This window comes from Aythya ferina, assembly GCF_964211825.1.
Source record: "Aythya ferina genome assembly, chromosome: 7".
In the NCBI taxonomy this organism is placed as follows: Eukaryota; Metazoa; Chordata; class Aves; order Anseriformes; family Anatidae; genus Aythya; species Aythya ferina.
In genome coordinates, this window is record NC_140302.1 from 16,764,990 (window position 1) to 16,783,050 (window position 18,061).

General features: G+C 39.1%; 1 protein-coding gene across 9 annotated transcripts in view; it reads left to right on the top strand.

Moving 5' to 3' along the window:
- USP54 (ubiquitin specific peptidase 54) overlaps positions 1-18,061 on the top strand; it is a 98,502-nt gene that overhangs the window by 69,909 nt on the left and 10,532 nt on the right. For 5 of the 9 annotated variants that reach the window (XM_084525782.1, XM_084525781.1, XM_084525784.1 and 2 more), the window contains 9 exons: positions 914-1,082; positions 4,047-4,217; positions 8,321-8,452; positions 8,691-9,074; positions 10,244-10,475; positions 11,305-11,444; positions 12,480-12,653; positions 15,562-15,681; positions 16,865-17,057. In XM_084525782.1, the coding sequence (XP_084381908.1) occupies positions 914-1,082; positions 4,047-4,217; positions 8,321-8,452; positions 8,691-9,074; positions 10,244-10,475; positions 11,305-11,444; positions 12,480-12,653; positions 15,562-15,681; positions 16,865-17,057 (1,715 nt within the window). The remainder of the gene's footprint in view (positions 1-913; positions 1,083-4,046; positions 4,218-8,320; positions 8,453-8,690; positions 9,075-10,243; positions 10,476-11,304; positions 11,445-12,479; positions 12,654-15,561; positions 15,682-16,864; positions 17,058-18,061) is intronic. The other 4 variants (XM_084525786.1, XM_084525785.1, XM_084525787.1 and 1 more) reach the window with 4 other exon arrangements.

Sequence of the window (18,061 nt, forward strand, 5' to 3'; positions counted from 1 at the left end):
CACACCACTTTCCTTTTATTCCTTCTAGTCATGGAGGTACAAACATGAGAGAGGAAAACTGTCTGCTAGTTATGCCAAGCAGAATCTCGAAGGGAAAACTAATCTTTCTATTAGTTCAGTCACATTTATCTGCAGCAAAACTGCCAAGGATGGGTACTGCAGTGCTTCAGTTGAGTAACTGTGTATGGAGTAGATTTGTTAGAGCAGATGTTAAGCATATTAAGTGAAACCCATATTAGTATATGGGGAAGATTTTTGAGATGAATATGGCTATAATAATTGTTGCCTGGCTATCAGAATGCTTGTGGAGATTCTTCTAATAGCAGAACAGGTTCACACGCCAAAGTAGCTAGCTTTGAATTAAATTTGCTGTCATGTTGGAAATGCAATTTTTTTTTATTTTCATTTTGTTTATGCTGGTGGATGGATTAAGAAATTTTGTTAAATCTTTGGCTTTGACTGATGCAAAACCACAACAGTTCAAAGGATGAACAGCTTTTTATTAAAAACAAAAATTCAACCCTCTGGAAAGGAAAAATTATTTTTGTGGTCATGTTTTTTGCAAAAATTATAATTTGTTTAGTCATAAGGAATATCTTGATTTTAGTTGAGTTGGTTCCTCTGTGTTCCAAACGTGTTCTTAGCTGGTGTCATAAGTGGTGCCTTTTTTCTTAGATAAGGTGAGTCTCAGAGGAATGGAAATGCCTATTTTAAGGCAGTTTTGAAGTGTTTTCCAATACGTGACCACTGGTCAGAGCTTTCTTAATGATTCCCGTTCAATACTGGATATGGAAGGAGTTAAAGAATGTCAGAGGAGAAAAAATCAAACTCTGAAAGAAGGGGGGGAATAGACACTGTTATAGAAAACGTTGACAGTCTTTCTTGTGTTATCTTGTCGTTGTTTTCAAATCAGATTGGTCCAAAATGGAAAGATGTTGTGACAAAATGCATTAAGGGTCATTATCAGCCTTTGCTGCTGCTGTATGCAGATCCAAGAGGAACTCCCGTGTCAACACAAGACTTGCCCCCCCAAGTGGATTTACAGCAATATAGCAGGACTTGCTATGATAGCGAAGACTCAGGTAAGCAGTCTGGACTGCAAGCTTATGCCTTATGCTGTAGTGTTGTGTGTGATTTATTTTTTTGTTGTTCTGTGTGTGTTTTTGTTAGTGGGGTCTTTGGTTGTCAAAGCTGATCTAGAGGACTTCCAGTATTTCACCTTTGAACTTCTCTTTCAGTCCAAGACTCTGTTGATTGTTTGTGTAGTAAATGTTTCCAAAAAACGTTGGAGAAAAACTAAAAAAAAAATTAAAAAAAAAAAAAAAAAGGCAGTGAAAGTGTTGTGGAGTGGAAGCAGAGAGGAACAATAAATGATGACTTCAAAGACTGGGTTCACAAATTCATGATCTGTTTTAACAGGAAGGGAATAATAGCTGAGTTGCATAAACTCATAGAAATGAAAGGGAGCTGCAGAATTACTTTATCCCTAACTTCACTCCTGAATTTAATCTGTGAAATATGAACTGGTTTGTGGGAGACTAAAGGGGAAGGGATTGGTGAAGGCATATGCCTGTAGGTGATGATTACTTCTTAATTCTTCATGGTCTGTTTTGCATCAAAAACGATTACAGCTGCAGATGCATAGCACTTTCTATCAAAGAGGCTTTCAAAGTCTCTCTGCTTCCTGAATTCTTTGTATTGTAGGTATTGCATTGAATCAGAAACGTCTGTCCTACTAAGGTGCTTCAGAGCTTAGACCACTACCAACGTGCTGAACAAAGTTCTGATGGGCTATTGGTTTACTGAATTTCTGGGATGATTTTGGATGTTAAATGAGGCCTCTAGAGACATTCTGAGAAAGACATGCAATTGCAATCTAGATAGGATGAAGAATAGAAACTGGGTGTGGGCTTATTATAACGGCTTAGCAAAAGAAGATGGTTTCTATTTTTGCATATTTGCGGAAAATATCCTGTATCAGAGGTGGGTTTATAGGTTGCCAAGAACAGCAAGGCAAAACTAAACCCAGAAATACACCATTTTTCCAGAATTCTAGCCTATTTATACAGTGTAATTCCAGGAATATTTTATGGTTTTTGCGGACAATAGTTGACCAGGAAACATAAAATTAGCTAATCCGTAGAGAACATCTGTTATCCCCTTAGTTATGTGTTGACAATCTACTCATAATGAAGTAAATCTCCAACTCTTCTTAAAATAAATGCAAATAAAAGCAGAAGGAAGAAAACCTTCACTTCTTACTTGACGAGGTGCTTTACAATTCATAAATCTATCTTCCTGTTCTGAAGAAAACCAGGAAGTGGGGAGAGGGCCTTTGATGCTATCCATCAGTTGTGAGCATCTCTACAAGTATCAGGTCAATATACGCTATATATAAACTGACCTTGTGGTTTTGCTTTTTTTTTTTTCTCTCCAGGAAATACCTAGCTAACACTACTTCTCAGTGTCTCCTCAGTATCTAATATTATTGTGTTCTAAAATGACCTCAGGAAGCTGAACATAAAAATATGTATACATAAAAAAAAAAAAGTAAAAAAAAAAAAAAAAGTGCTTTCTTTCAAATTAAAGTCAGAAGGTTACAATGAGTAACCTGCTCTCTCATTTCAAAAACACTTGAGTTGCTCAGGCTTGCTTGTGTTGTCTGCAGTGCTCAACATCGATACAGAACTTCTGAAAGAATTTGTGAGATACTGTAGGTAGATGTGCCAGAAAAAATCATACTCTACATAATTCTCCAATCAAATATAAATGGATTGTTTTTTAGTCTTGTTGATATCCAGAGTTTTCTATCCTAATCTAGCTTTTTAGAATGGCCTTTTTGTCTCGCACTCAGTGTGAATACTTGAGGACTGCTCAGTGTTATCAAATATCCACAGCCCATAATTGAGAAATGAACTGAAATTGCTTATTCTTAAACTGTTAATCACAATATCGTACCTGAACTGTTGTTGATGGGTTCAGGTAAATGCATCTATTCACATCAAAATATAATACCACAAATTGTGGAGGAAAGATTGTCGAAGATCCTGGTATGAAATGTGGAGCGAAGTCCGAATAATTTCTCTTAAAGTTTTTGATTTTCTGCTGAATGGAGACTTCAGTTTATGAATTGTTCTTTACTACTCAGTTCCACAGCACTGATTCCTTTTTCCTATATTCGTTTTTCTTTCTGAAACTGTCATTTCCTAAAACAGGCTCTGTTCTGTATTTCCTTGGACTTTAAGATTTTTAACCAGTCAGGAAGTGGGGAGAATTTTGAGTGTAAAAGCTTTTACATTGCATGAAGTAGGACATCATCTTACAGGACTTGGTCTCAACAAAACTATGAAGCGGCCTCAGGCTTTGTGCAAAATGAACCATAATTTTCTTCTTTATTTTTCCGCATTTTTTAGTTTCTCCACTGACAAACAAGTATGAAACAAACATTCTGTATATTCTGGAGTGTATACAAAACTTAAAATGGCCAACAGTCTCCCTGCTGTTCAGATTTTTACTTTTGTATAATGAAAGTGTTGGGAGGAGGTTGTCCTTTTCTTTTGTTTTAACAAATTTAAGTACTATACTGAAATTGAATCATGGTGGTTCATCCATTTCAGTATCCCAGTGGACCAGCACCAGCTTCTATAGAAGAAACAGTATGAAGTTCTAGATGGGCTTTTGCTTCATAATAGATAAAATGTTGTTGTTATTATGACTTTTGATGTTATTGTTATCTTTAATAATGTTTTGTTCTTGACTAGTTTTGTTAATTTCAGTGTGGTAGTAGTGTATACTTTGGTAGGCTAATTGACATAGTTTAATTTTGCATAATAAATAGATCTGATAAATTTCAAGTTACCAGAGAGAGAGAAATAAAGGTTTTGAGAGGTATGACACCCCTTTATCCTCCCAAAGGAGACAACTTTTCCCAAAAGATGGGGTGTTCTGGGATTTGAGCTTGTATATTAAGTACTCTGTTCTTCCAGTTAACTTATGTGTAGCTGCTTCTATTCTGTTCTGTAATTTGACATTACTTTATTTACTAGGGAGAGAACCTTCCATCTCAAGTGATACCAGGACAGATTCCTCTACTGACAGCTATCCGTATAAACAGGCACACCATGAGTCTGTGGTCAGTCACTTCTCTTCCGACTCGCAGGGGACCGTCATCTACAATGTGGAGAATGATGCAGCTTCACAAAGCAGCAGGGATACAGGTAGCAGATACCATTATATCTGAGTAGTCATTGTCATTAAATATGATGAATACAGTGGAGCCCCATGAAAAATCTTTTAATGTAACCCGTAACAGAATAATGAGCAGTGCTTAGTATCCAGCATGGTTTTGGTTTGCAATGAACCATAGTATTGACAAAGATCTACATAATTTTAACTGCTATTGACCTTTGTAGACTAGCATCTAGCCAGGTAAAAATTTACAGATGCTATTTCTGTTATCCACTATCCACCTGCTCTTTGTGTCATACAAAATCCTGGAATCTAGAGTCTGTTGTGCAGTACCATTGTACAGTCTGGTAAGTGTTGTGTGTGCAGTTTGCTCATTTCAGGAGTTGCAGCTGTCTGGGAAAGGCAATTCCATACCAGAATCTAACATACATGGGTACTAAAGATTTCCTGTGTAAGTGGATGTTGTTAGTTGTTAGTATTTACTGCACTAAGGAGGAGCATAAGATGTTCCTGTTCTCCTGCCTGTGCTGTGGAGACAAGTTGACCAAGCATTCACAATGGGAAGGGAGTCTGTCTTTATATTCCTTCAGGCAGCTGAACAGTCAGCCCAAAGACTAGTTGAAAAGAGGTTAGCTGGAAGTCTGAAGGCTTAAATCTGTATTACTCATGCCTAGTGACCCCAGTCAATCTGTTTCTGCATACAGTACTAACTTCAGTTCTCAAAAAGTAGTGCATGAGTCAAGGGCAGGCTTCTCAAGTGTCAGAAATGTGACCTACTAAATACATTTGAAGTTATTTTATTGTGCCTTAAAAAACTTTCTAAGATGACAAAACTGTTGAATCAGCAACTGTTGGTTGCAGCAGTGTCAACAGCTAACACACCACTATGTCCTTTTAGTTGCAAAATAGTTGCTGTCTTGTGATAAATATATTTATCTTTAGTTCATTTGAAACCATCTATGTTGCAAGTATTTTTCACATCTGAACCTAGAAGAAAATGGTTTGGGTAGGCTTTCTTCAGTGCTTTTTCATTCTTCATCAAAAGTCTAAGCGATTGTAATTCATGGTTTTAGGTAATTTAAAGGCACTTTCAATATGTTATGAAATATTTAGCACTGTAGGTTCTGGTATTTGTCCTCAGAGTGTGAGAAAGAAGGGAAAGTTGAAGCAGAATTTGAGAGTGGTAAGGAAACATAATTTATGTTGAACTGAAGAGTTCTGAGAAGCCCAAACTGAAAATGCTAGCAGAGTTTTATTTATATAATCTATAAAAGTGGCAGGCAGTTGACTGAATTAGGTTCCTCCCAACAAAATTTGTCACAAGTCTGTTTAAAAAAAAAAAAAAGTAGTGGGATAGCTGCCAACATGTAAGCAGGTGAATTTCAACATATACGTTTGTTTTCTATAATTTTGTAGTAATATTCTCCTCTTTTTTCTTTTTTCTCCTACTGATTCTGTCCTATGTTATTCCTCCAGCTCTAGCCCACCTCTCACTACCTAGTTTCAGTCATCCTCATCTTCCCTGATTTGGCCTTAGCTATAGTCAGTCTGTCCCCTTAGCTAGTCACCTGTCTGGACATTTTTCCCTCTTATTTTTGCCTACCTAAAACCTTCCCAAAAAGCCAGTCTGCTGAATCATACAACTGCTTAGTCATCAAATGCTGATCTGTGGGGCTATAAAGAAGCCATCCACATTGACCTGTCAACTGTTGCTGCTATTGAGTAATTCTGGGCAAGAGCAGGATTCTTCATGTAATGGCCATTTACCCCACTACTGCAGCCCAGAATTTTATGGACCCTATTCCACATCGCCCTCCTGGGAAGGACCACCATTGGGTCTTATGACCTCAGACACCTGGGTTCTTCAGGATGAGGGCATGGAGAGTGGCTGCATGAGCACTCTCTTGCTCCTACCAACCTGTGCTGCTGAGAAAAAGTGCGTATTCTGGCTGCCCTATTCATGCAACTGAGTTTTGCAACTGAGTTTTGCAACTGAGTTTTTCTTGGGATGGAGTAGGGGACATTCTGTCTTAACCTGATTGATTTCATTCTTTTGGCTTAGCATATTTTGTCCATCTTCCTCCTCACCCTCCAAAAACCAGAGACCACTACCACCAGAAAATGTTCCTTTGAACATTCCTTTGAATACTACTGCTTGCTTATAAAACTGTCCCACCCATGGAGGATGAGACATTTAGGAATGTGTGCAGCAATGGACACCTTTTTAGGTGTGTGATTGGGCACTCAGAAATCCTGGCCTTTTATTTTAATAAAAGAAATAAAATGTGTGAAGTTTCAGCTCATATATCTGGTGTTACAAGTCCTCTATTCATGCATTCCATTGGGTTTAGTCTTTGTTCCAGAGGGTCCAGGCAGAAACAACACAGTCAGTGTCCTGCAGACTTGTGGTTCTTGGTTTCTACTCTGAGGCTATAAAATGTTCAGTGAGAATATGACAAAATTTACAATTCATTAAATAAGGAGAAATATTTATGTACAGCAAGCAGCCTTCGTTCTGCAAGGCTAAGTTGTGTTCTTGCATTTGTCTGTGCAGACCCAAAGCTAACTCCAGCACCACTGAATATCTTTAAATAGTTTCTGTTACAGGACAAGAATACACTAACATAGTACTGGATATTAGCCATTCATTCCTATCAGGTCGCAAACTTCGGGGAAAAATGTTTTGCTTTGGAGTACACAACTTCTCTAGTGAAGTGTAAGCTTCTTTTACCTTGTAGTGGTTCCCGTCAAGATAAAAGATACTGTTCTTTCAGTCCCTAAAAGAGGTTTGACAGTACATGCTGTGGGGGGGAAATGATTTCTCCCAAAGTGCTGACTGACTCATGCTCAATCACCTAAAAGTCATACATCTTGTTTTCATTGCCAATGTTTCTCTTCTATTCCCTTAGTTCTTTTATGTATTCTTTTTTTTTCCCTAAAGATTTAGCTACAAAAATTACTCTCCAGTTTGCAAACTAATAGAAACACAAGTCTTGCGTAGCTTGGTTTTTGTAGTCTGGACTCCTTCCCACTGATATTATAGTATCTCAGTTGTAGTCAAAGTGAATTATTTCTTCAACTGTTTAAAAGTATTATTTTTACTTTCAAAATCTGCTTTGAATATTGTTGATTTTTATGTTAATTTCTAGACAAGGGGTAGGCTCAGAAATGCCAACTGTGTAGTGTGGGGGCTGTTAATCCACTGTTGGGTAGTAGGGGGTTTTTCTCTGCTGTCATCCTATACAAGGTGAAATTTGGTGATGTCAAGGCTAGAGAAGTCTTTGTAGCTTATTCATAAATTCCCTTCTTACCCTGCATCTCTGCTTGGGACTGCTCACGTGAGTAAAGCCATGCGTGTGTTTGTGCTTGCAGGCTTAGGACTGTGTGTGAGAACCGTAATGTTAAAAGAAATGGCAGTAGAGAAAACCTGTAATTAAATGTCATATACGCTTAACTCACCTTTTATGTGAGGAAAAGGAGAACAAATTGTGTGCAAGAGAAAATGCTAGGACTTGGACACATGAGTAAGGGAACATTGTTGTGTGTCAGCTGATTTGTGCTGATAATCTGTGTGTATGCTCTTAGTTTGTGGCAGATGTGAATTAGCTGGCGTAGCCCTTGAGAGCCAACTGAGGCTTCTTCGTTGTGGCCTAAGCTAACTCAAATTACTTCTGCAAAGAGAGCACAGTTAGTACGGAGAAGCAAATGGTGTGCATTAACTTATTACTACATGCTGACTTGTTCATGTGTTTGAGCCTTCATTCAACAGACTAATGTCAAGCAAGCTGTCCTCAACTTTTTGTTGGTGGCTCTTAAAACTGACCAAGTATTCAGACAGCAAGAAAGTAACACCCTTAGAGTATTAGAAGACAAGGCACGCTCAACTTTTTCTGCTCCCTTTGGATATCTGTCACTAACTAGGGTCCTTGGAGGGGCTGTATTGTTTGTGACCTTAAAATACACCCCACCCGCAGGACAAAATGAATAACTTCTGGATACGAAGTTATCCAAACCTGCCAGTTAGCATTGGAGTGTCTGCAGCTCCTAAGGAGGAGAGCCCTACTGTTTCAGCACAGAGAGCAATTGGTCCGAAGGCTCTTGTCATCTCAGATGTGTTCTTCTGTTCTTTCAGGGCACCTGACTGACAGTGAGTGTAATCAGAGGCATATTTCCAAAAAGGGCTCACTGGCAGACCGCAAAAGGAGTTCTAGCCGGTCTCGGCGAAAAGGAGATGAGGCTCAGTCATCAGGATACCACAGTGAAGGCAAGAAACATTATTTTATTTGAAATATCAATACCTTTCTAAATGTTTTTAAGATCCTCAGAGTGTATGTGCATTTCTTTTCTCGTTTTGTACATCATAGCATTTTGTATTGTCTTTGCTTTTGTGTTTGTGTTTTTATTTTACTTTTCAAAGACTGTATGAAGATGCTGTGAGTAGGGCTGCTGGCTTAATCTGGAGTTATATTTGTGGCTGTTGCCCTGTCTTTTATAAAATGCAGGAGAAACCTTGAAAGAGAAACAAGCCCCCAGAGCTGCCCCCAAACCATCCAGCAGCACAAGCCGACTGAGGGAATTTAAAGAAACAGTGAGCAATATGATCCACAGCAGACCACAGCAAATTTCTCAAACCAACCAAAATTCCTCTCATGGAGGGAGTAGTACGGATCAGGCTGAAACACGGCCTTCAAAAAGCCTATCATCTGCACATTCTCGAGACTGGGAAGTGGAGAGTACCAGTAGTGAGTCTAAATCCAGTTCATCTAGCAGGTACCGGCCGACCTGGAGACCCAAAAGAGAATCTCTGAATATAGACAGCATCTTCAGTAAAGACAAGAGGAAACATTGTGGCTACACGCAGCTTAGTCCCTTCTCTGAAGAGGCAGGTAAGCAGTTGGAAAGAAAGATTTACTTACAGATATGTGGAATGTACAGTCTTCTACTCTTCCTTTTTAAGTTGAGAAGTGAAATTTTGAAGATGGCATGTAGGTTGGTGATTCATGTCCTTGAAGGCTAATTTCTGTGTGTATTTATGTTGCATGTGTGATATTTGTTTGTTTTCCGTGTAAAATTGTGTAAAGACTTTGTCCTAGGCTTTGCAGGTTTTTCTTGCAGGTAATGGAATCTTTTGTGAAACAATTTCAGGTATCTTTTGTTCCCCCTGCTTCCCTTTCCATGGTCTGCAAATGAATGTAACAGTTATTTTCCTCTATCAAGAAGTGGATGCTCCTGAAACTGTAAAGGTTGTGGAGAGCAGGTGTTTACCCATTCCTGTCTTTTATACTGTCATGCTACTGGAACTGCTACTCTCCTTTCTTAAGTGCTTAAAGGGGAAAGTGTATGGATGAGAAGGGAGAGATTTGTGTGACTGGCAGCAGGGTTGTGGTTAATGAGGACACCTGCAGAAATTCTGGAGTCTTGAGAGGGACAGGGATAACCAGAAGGAACTAAAGATCGAAAAGAATGGGGCAGCGTGAAGGAACATCCATTTATAGGGAAGATGAAGGGAGAAGAGAACAGCTTCAAGAACAGAAAACAAGGGGAGTAAACATGAGGCAAGTGGGAACGAAGTAAGATCAGCAAGGAAGAATTTAAAAAGTTTTCTAGTTCTCCTGTCCTACATGAATGACACAATATATGAGCCTCATCAAATTGTAAATGGCAAAATGAAGTAAAAAGTGCAGTATCTGAAGTACATATGACAGTACAGTAACAACTATGAAGTGGAAATACTAAAGGCACAGTTGGGTATACTGTAAAATGATTTTGGACAAATACAAGTTGTTACAGGGAGAAAGGGATTTTTCTTTCTGCAACTGATTGTTGCTTGGTGGGAATGTGGTAGCATTAAATGGGAGAGATTTGAAAATGAATTTGCTGAAGAGGTTATTGCTTCATGTTATCAGAAAAGTAAATTTTTTTGATTCCTGTTGCTGATATTAGGTGATATTAAAGTGCTTCTGGTTTAAGTATAATTGAGAAGCGAAAATGTGTAGATGATTTGCTGTTAAGAAACCTGGATCTTCTACTAGGCTATATTCTTTTATCTCAACAGGTAAAGAGCTTATGGAGAATGAAGTGAAGGAACGTGCTGTTCAAGAAACAAGATCAAGCCAGTCAAACGTCAGATACAAACGTGGTGTACTAAGCCGTGGCACCCAGCATATGGTGGATCAACATCCTCATCTAATACAGAGAATGGAGTCTGGATATGAAAGCAGTGAGCGCAACAGTAACAGTCCAGTTAGTCTGGATATGCCCTTGTCTGAAAGCTCAAGCAACCACAGGTATATTTTAACAAACTTCATTTTTGGAGTGAGATCTGTTTCTTTTTTGTTGTTACATAATGACATAGGACATTAAAAACAAAACAAAAGCAACAAGAAAGAGTGGTCTGAGCTTACAGTGCAAATTTATTGAGGCAAGGGAAATAAGCATCTGAGTGAGACCGATTCCTTTTCTTGTTGGTATATTGATAGCTTAGTGCAAGTGAGGAGGAAATAAATGGCATTCAGTTGAATGAAGAATGTTAAAATGATGCATTTGAAATAGCTGTACGATTAGTCTCTGATTTGAAAACTCAAATATCAAACTTTGCATGTCCTTTGAACCATCTGATTGACCTTTTGATAAACCATTGTTTGATTTTTTTAATCTGTTTAGAAAATCAGAAATCAACAGTCATATGACCCTGCCAGTTTGAAAAATTCACTGAAGTCTTGTAAGATATTTTTGCAATATTTATATGCAAAAATAAATAGGCATCATAATGTGTTTCTCTCCTTGGCTTGCAGAGCTGATGCAATCACAAACCAAGCATGTTTATAGCCAGAACAGATTTTCAGCTGTTAAAATCAGTTGAGAACAGCTATTAGACCATGGTTTTAATATGCATTGGGTAGTCTTTGGAGTAGATTAGAATTATGGTCCCTTCCCCTTGTTTGCTTTCTCTTACTCTGTTTTTCCAAAGACTTTCCTGTGGTAGACCTTTTTTTCCCCCATGAGGATGTAAAAGTAAAATGTGAGTAAATATTTTTGTGATCATAGAAAATGCACACACAATTTCTCCTGAAGATAGTAGTAACATTGTGTACTGTAATTGTTCTCTTTTTGGAGGGATGTTCACATGAAACGGGCAGGTGGATTGGTTCCTGCTTGGCGCAGTATTCCCAAGTCTCATAGTAGCAGCATCCTGGAAGTGGAGTCTAATTCTTCAAGTGGGAGCTGGACAAACAGCGCACGCACCATTGGAAATGGTAGGATGTACTTCTCAGTAGTCGTGGTTCCACAAGATAAATTGTACTGGAGTTGTTCTTTACTTTCTGGATGCTTTTCTTTACAGTGGAATTACGAGGAAGGGGAAATGAAACACTGAGCAATATAGCACAGTTTTACAAGATGTAACTTTTGCTTTTCCAAAGGGGATTGTAAAAAACTTTATTGGAATATTCCTTTGATCATGTTGTTCTGGTATCTTTTTCAACAAAGATTGACTTAACTGATAAAGTTTTTTCCCTATTCTTTCCCATAATTCAGTGTTCTGCTGTCAGTGCAAAATGTTGTCTTGAGCATAACTGGTAATAACTACTGAAAAGAAGCTTGTAATGGTATACAGCATTGAAAATTGTCACAAGTGAGAGTGGATATTTACAGGATGTTTGGGCTAAAGCTGAGCTTTTCTGCAGATACACATTCTGATTATACTGAGCAAATACTTTATTCCAGAGAATGTCTGGGGAAGGGAGGAGGGGAGATGCTTTCTGAACACAGGTCATAGTTGAAATGAGAGTGAAGACTAATTTCTTCTGTGCTGAGTAGAACATTGATAAGCTTTTTTTTCCTCCCATTTTTATCTGCTTCTGCACCTGGATGAAAACTATCTCAGTTGGAATCTGTTTTACTTTCTAAAGCTAATGATGCAAATTACAGGCACAATAAAAAGTCTCAAGATTTCAGCAGCCATTTAGGGTTCTCTTCTGATGATTTGCTCTGTTCAAATTTGCTGTTTCTTGGGTCAGTGGATTAAAGGATGGACTGTGCTACAGGGGATCATGAAGCAACACTGCAATGATTCTACCAGAGTCACTGACACAGAGAGGGGAATTGGAAACCAAATAGCTTGGGCAGGGTTTTAAAACTAAAATTTAACAAAGCAGAATTCGTCTGAAATTCTGTAGCCTTTGTTTGGTCAGTATGCTATTTGCTAATGGCAGTTGTATTTTTCATTAACATTACTTGTCTGTTAATGGATACTTTGAGAGATTTTACTATCAAAAATATTTTTTTGGAAGGTGGGGAGATCTTTGGCCCTTTAAAGAGTGAACTGGATGAATTGCAAGAGGAGGTGGCAAGGAGAGCACATGAACAAGAACTGCGCAGGAAAAGAGAAAAGGAAATGGAGGCAGCAATGGGCTTTAATCCCCGTCCCAGCAGGTTCATGGATCTAGATGAACTGCAGAATCAGGGTAACCTTTTGAATGCAGTATATTTTGCAAGATTGTGGTGCTGAATTTTTTTTGAACCTTTGAACTTAATTTTCTACTATATGTCTCTCCCCACCCACCCAGTATTAGAATTTTGTATCTTCAGTTAGTGAAAGACCATCAATTTCAATCCTGTTGAACACAGAAAGCAATTTGTTATTTTAACCGAATTCTTTCTTGATTGTGACAATAACAACAAGATATTTCCTAATGTATAGTGTTTGTATATATTTACACCTTTACATTTTATGTGTACTAGTGATACCTAGATTTAGCTATAAGGTTTCAACCAGCATCTTGGAATGAGCACTTTTTAGATGCCTCAGATCCACCTGCAGCATAACTGGTTCATTTAGACCACAGTTTTGTTTTAGTTTCTGTCTGGTAGCACCACTGACCTAAGTAATTCTGCCTGTTTCTGCCCTTTTACTTTCCACTCTCCCTCCCTGCTCAGCTGTGCAGCCGCAGCACAGGGGTGGGAACAAGTACTGGGGCAAGCTTATCTGGTCTAGTGTTGAAAATCTGAGCAGGGTTTGGCATAGATGCCTTTCAGAAGGGACAAGAATTGAGAAAAAACAAGAGTTAATATTTGGCTTGTTATTTTCTATTATGACTTTTCCAAGACTCCTTATGTTTCTGGCTGGGGATGGCAGCAGAAAGGGTTTAATTGGAATTTAATGGGAAGAATGGAACTGCAACAGAAGGAGCTTGGTGACAGGATTCACATTAGCACCTTTTGTTTTATTCCTAGTCTCCAGTAAGGGGAGTCAGAGAAGGTGGGGTGAACCACCTAGTAGGGATTGAATGAAACCTAGTGTAGCATGTAAGCATGGGGTTCTTGGTGGCCATCAAAGGCAAGGGGTCTGGTAAAATGCCTAGGCTCTGCCCTCCCAAATGACTGGGGCAATCCCATCAAGGCACTGTAGTCTCCTGTGTTGACAAGCTTCCTGAGACCCCTATGCTACTCTCTCCTACCTGGTATAGGAGAAGAGAGTTAAGGTGCTGTTGTTGTACAGGACAGAAGTGAAGGATGGATAGGGGCACCCACAACAGTGCCAGCTGAGGGCACAATGCAGCCATCACTCTGCAGCCCATGGCTGTGCCAGCTGCTCAGAGCCAGAATGTCACTGTATCAGTGGCAGCTGAAAAATAGGATCTTTATGAGAATGTCTCACTGTGAATGTTGTTACGGTTTGTGCTTTCAGTGAGCCACTAGGTTATCCTTTATGGTTCTGCTGTGACCTGCAAGTGGCCAGTTGACAAGTTATGATCTAACATAGCAGATACCTTTTTATTAGTGTAGTTTATTTTCGTAGCATAAATGATAATGATGTAAAAGTTGAAATGGGAACTTCTGTTCTTGAGCACAAGGATGTCGTCTTTGCTTTTCGTGCCCAAAGGGAATAGCACGGTTTTCCAAGAAATGGCCCCTCTTTGACCTCTTGTTGCATTAATTGGTAGAAGCAAAAATAGCTTGGGTTTTCAGTGTTAGGAAGAAAGCGAACTAGAATAATGCTTAATCCAAAAAGACTTCAGTGCAATATTTGAGTTAGTTATTGACCTGAGAGCTGGGAAGGTATTCATTTGTTCCTTTTAAGCCTTTCCCCACCCCAGTCAGAGATGTAATTGCTTAACATTAACAGACTGCTTGATTGCCTGGAATGCTTGCTTGTACATAGAGCTCCAGAACACTTGTGACTCATTTTCCCCTCAAGTAAAATGCTAAACTCATGCAAAGAAAGCTAACTTTAGAATACTGGCCTTGCTTATGAGCCTCAGTAGCCTTGATTTTGAAACTGAATGTGCTGCTTGATTAACTCACTGCTCTAACAGATCTCACTTCTCTCAGCAGAAATCGCTTTTCATGAGTTCTTTGGGATTTGTGTGTTTGCATTTGTGCACAAGAGTGCTGGGGAGCAGGTCAGGCCATGGTGTGTGCTATACAAGTTGGTCAAAAAGATATTGATGTTCTCTGTCAAAACGGAGACCTTCCAGAAAAGGAGCCCACCCCCCAAATGAAACAGTCTATTATTGTTTTCTGTTTTCTCTGGCCTCATTTGTGTACATTTTAGGATACAACTTGCATAATATTTAATAGATGACACCAGCATGTCTGGGCATTTTCTCCTCTCAGAACTGGATGTTCTGATGCCAGGACACAGTGTTTCATCTTTCCCTGTTGTGACTAAGGATGATTTATTCTTATTCTCCAGTGCTATTTTCTAAAGTGACGTAAAAAGAATTACTGACTGATTTCCATATCTTTTCAGTTCCTTCCCCATGTTTTTCTTCTAAAGCTACAAGACCATTAGGTTTCCATAGTCTGTATGTCTCTTTCAGCAGTTGAGTGTATGCACTCGACACATCCATGGAACTATTTTTTGCATTCATACACGCATTCAAGTCTGAGTATTGTTCTGTGGATATCTCAGTAGGTTCAGTTTGAAGACATTTTGTATGGAAGTAATTGGATGTCTGATTTATTTTTTTTGATGAATTCAATTCTAAATTTAAGTTACTTCTAATTGATAGAAGTCATCAGAATTAGCTCTGTAACATGTCCATGCTGCCTTTTTTATACTAATTCAGACTGTTCAAAACAGTGTATTATGCAAATACAGGTCTCTGAAGTAAGCAAAGTTTGAGAGGGGAAAAAAATGTTTTATATAGTTCTACTCTGTGTGTCAAGCATATCAGGGTGCTTAAGTTATACTCCTGCTTAGGAAAGTTTAGGTGTTACCATAGATGGTTTGGGATATGTGTAGCCCTTGCAAGAGGTCTGCTGCTAATGAGTCAATGTGTGGAACAATTTGGCGATCACAGATGGGATGAGGGTAAACGAGGGTTCTGCACAGAATGAAACCAAAATGAAGGGTGCTGCCCATTGCAGGGAGGAATGATGACTTTGAGAAGTCCATGCAGGAGGCAGACTCAATCTTTGAAGAGTCGCTGAATCAGGAGCAGAAGGGGGATTGTGCTGCAGCTTTGGCTCTCTGTAACGAAGCTATATGTAAGTAACTCTAACCGCTTGAGCTATTGCGCTTTTGACAGTGCTAATATCTTAGAAAACTGTGAAATATTTAATCATGTTAAATTGTCAGGTTGTAATACGGGAATCCAGATGGTCTTTAGAAAGTGCTGGGTGACAAAATCTTTTTTTTTTTTTTTTTCAAGTATCTTGTTTTTGGGGTTGTAGTCCTATTCTTCTTCATCTCTGTATTTTCATGTTTGCATCTGTTTTTGTTGTTCTCTCCAGCGCTAAGGCGATAACAGCACTGGGATGTTGATGTGTCCTTTCTGGTGCTAAATGCTGCCTTTCAGCAAGCACCCCGTAGGTAACTCTTTGTGCCACTTGGCCCTCACTTAGCAATTTTCCCAATCCTCAGGCCAAATTACAAAGGGCATTAAGCTTCCCTGTTTCTCATGGAGGATGTAGCATAGGGAAGAAAACAGTAGCCTACTCTTTACATCCTTTGGATTAATAAAAAAAAAAAAACAAAAACGAGCCTATGCTGTACCTAATGCTCAAGAAGAAAAGCAATAGGACATAGAAGTGCTTAAATGCATTGTGACCTTTGAGAATGTGTGCTATGTGATTTCCTTTTTTTTTTTTTTTTTGGTCTTTTTCCATTATGACTGGCTGGCTGTCTCACCCCATGCTCCTCTCTGTCTGTATAGAATGGCTGCAGACAGGGTAGGCGGTTTCTGTGCATTTGTTGAAATTGAAATTGCCTCTTATGGGCTGCAGAATAAGGGGCAATATACAGCTATTGTGAAATCTCTCTTAGCTTTCATTCCAGCAAGGTATGTGCTGAATTTCAGATCCCAGCTTGGTATTCCTGCACATAAAGGGAGTCCCAGGTATGGAGCATACAGAAGGAGGAAAGATGAATGAAGCAGCAATGTGGTAGGGTTGGAAAGAGCCTGTGTCAAGGGGATGAGAAGTTGGGCTAAAACTTGATCAGTTTTTTCTTTTAACTTTATTTTGGTTTAGTTTCAATTAACTTGTTTGGACACCTGGCTAAGCTGAATGTGCATTAATGGAAACAGTAGCATCCTTGTGATCTCTTGTGTGGCAGTATTTGCATGGTCCATGTTTTATGTTCTTGCTGCATCTTTTTTCTTTTTTTTTCTTTTCAATTTTATTCCTTTTTTCTGTTTGTTTTTCTGCTATGTTTTCTTTTGCATTTTAGCTAAACTAAGACTTGCCATGCATGATGCCAGCTCTAGCACTCACAGCAGAGCCCTAGTCGATAAGAAGCTGCAAATCAGTATCCGAAAAGCCCGGAGCCTCCAGGATCGCATGCAGCACCAACAGCCATCGCAGCCGCTGCCGTCGCCAACCTGCCACCCACCACAGGGCGGCACCATGGCCCAGTCTACAAGGTAGTCCAAGTATATCACCTAGACCCAGATCTGAGCTGCACCTGAGCAGTGCAGTCTGAAAATCAGTAGCCAACTATATATATTCCCCTGGATAGTCCAAATCCTAGTGTTGTTCCTCATTATTTTCTTCTTTAGGTTAAATCATATTTTAAGAGGGTCAGCTACCTTTTTTCTCCCCCTCCCCAATCTTTTTAGAATATAGTTCACTGCGCACGTGTTCAAAATATGGGCTTTGACAGAGAATTGTAGGAGTCAGTGCCTTGCAGCATTGATTTTTGTGTACAGAGAGAAAGAATGTTAGATGATAACCTGGCCAGAGGGGGGGGGTCTTAGGATATAACGTGCAACTCTTCACTATCAGGAGCACTTTGAGGGCTCAATCAGTAAAAGACTGGACTATCATAGAAGTCTTGCTATAGCTACTTTTATATTGGGAACAGTAACCAACATGTTTCAGTGCACTGTAGTCTGAAAAGCATCAGGTACACTGGTCTCTTCTTTCTAGTTCATTTCTGTAGTGGTGCTGTGGTACAGCTCTTGGATCTAGATCCTGTTCCTGTCACCTTGACTTACTCTCCCTGATGCTCTGTCATTCTTCATTTTCCTTCTGTGCTTCCCAGCTTCCTGTAGCCTGGCCTAGCAGGCTCTTCAACATCTCTTCATGATTTTTTTCTTCCATATGAACTTCAACTCCAGCATAATTAACTCTGTGCTATAACTGATCCTTCTTACCCTCTTTAGCATGCAGTTTAACCCTTCTTTCTTCCCATGCCATTCCCTCCTAGCACTAGACCATCCCTGTCTAATTCTTAGGATGTTTCTTGAACTGTTACTTTTCTTTCCTTTCTCCTTTCTTATATGCTGTATTATCATAAACTTAGATGAAATCTCAGATGAGAATCTTTTCCTTTTCCTGTTTTTAAAATGCCACATACACCTATATACTAAAACTCAATTAATTTACACACAGACAAGCTATAGATCATAATGTTCTTTTCCTGCAG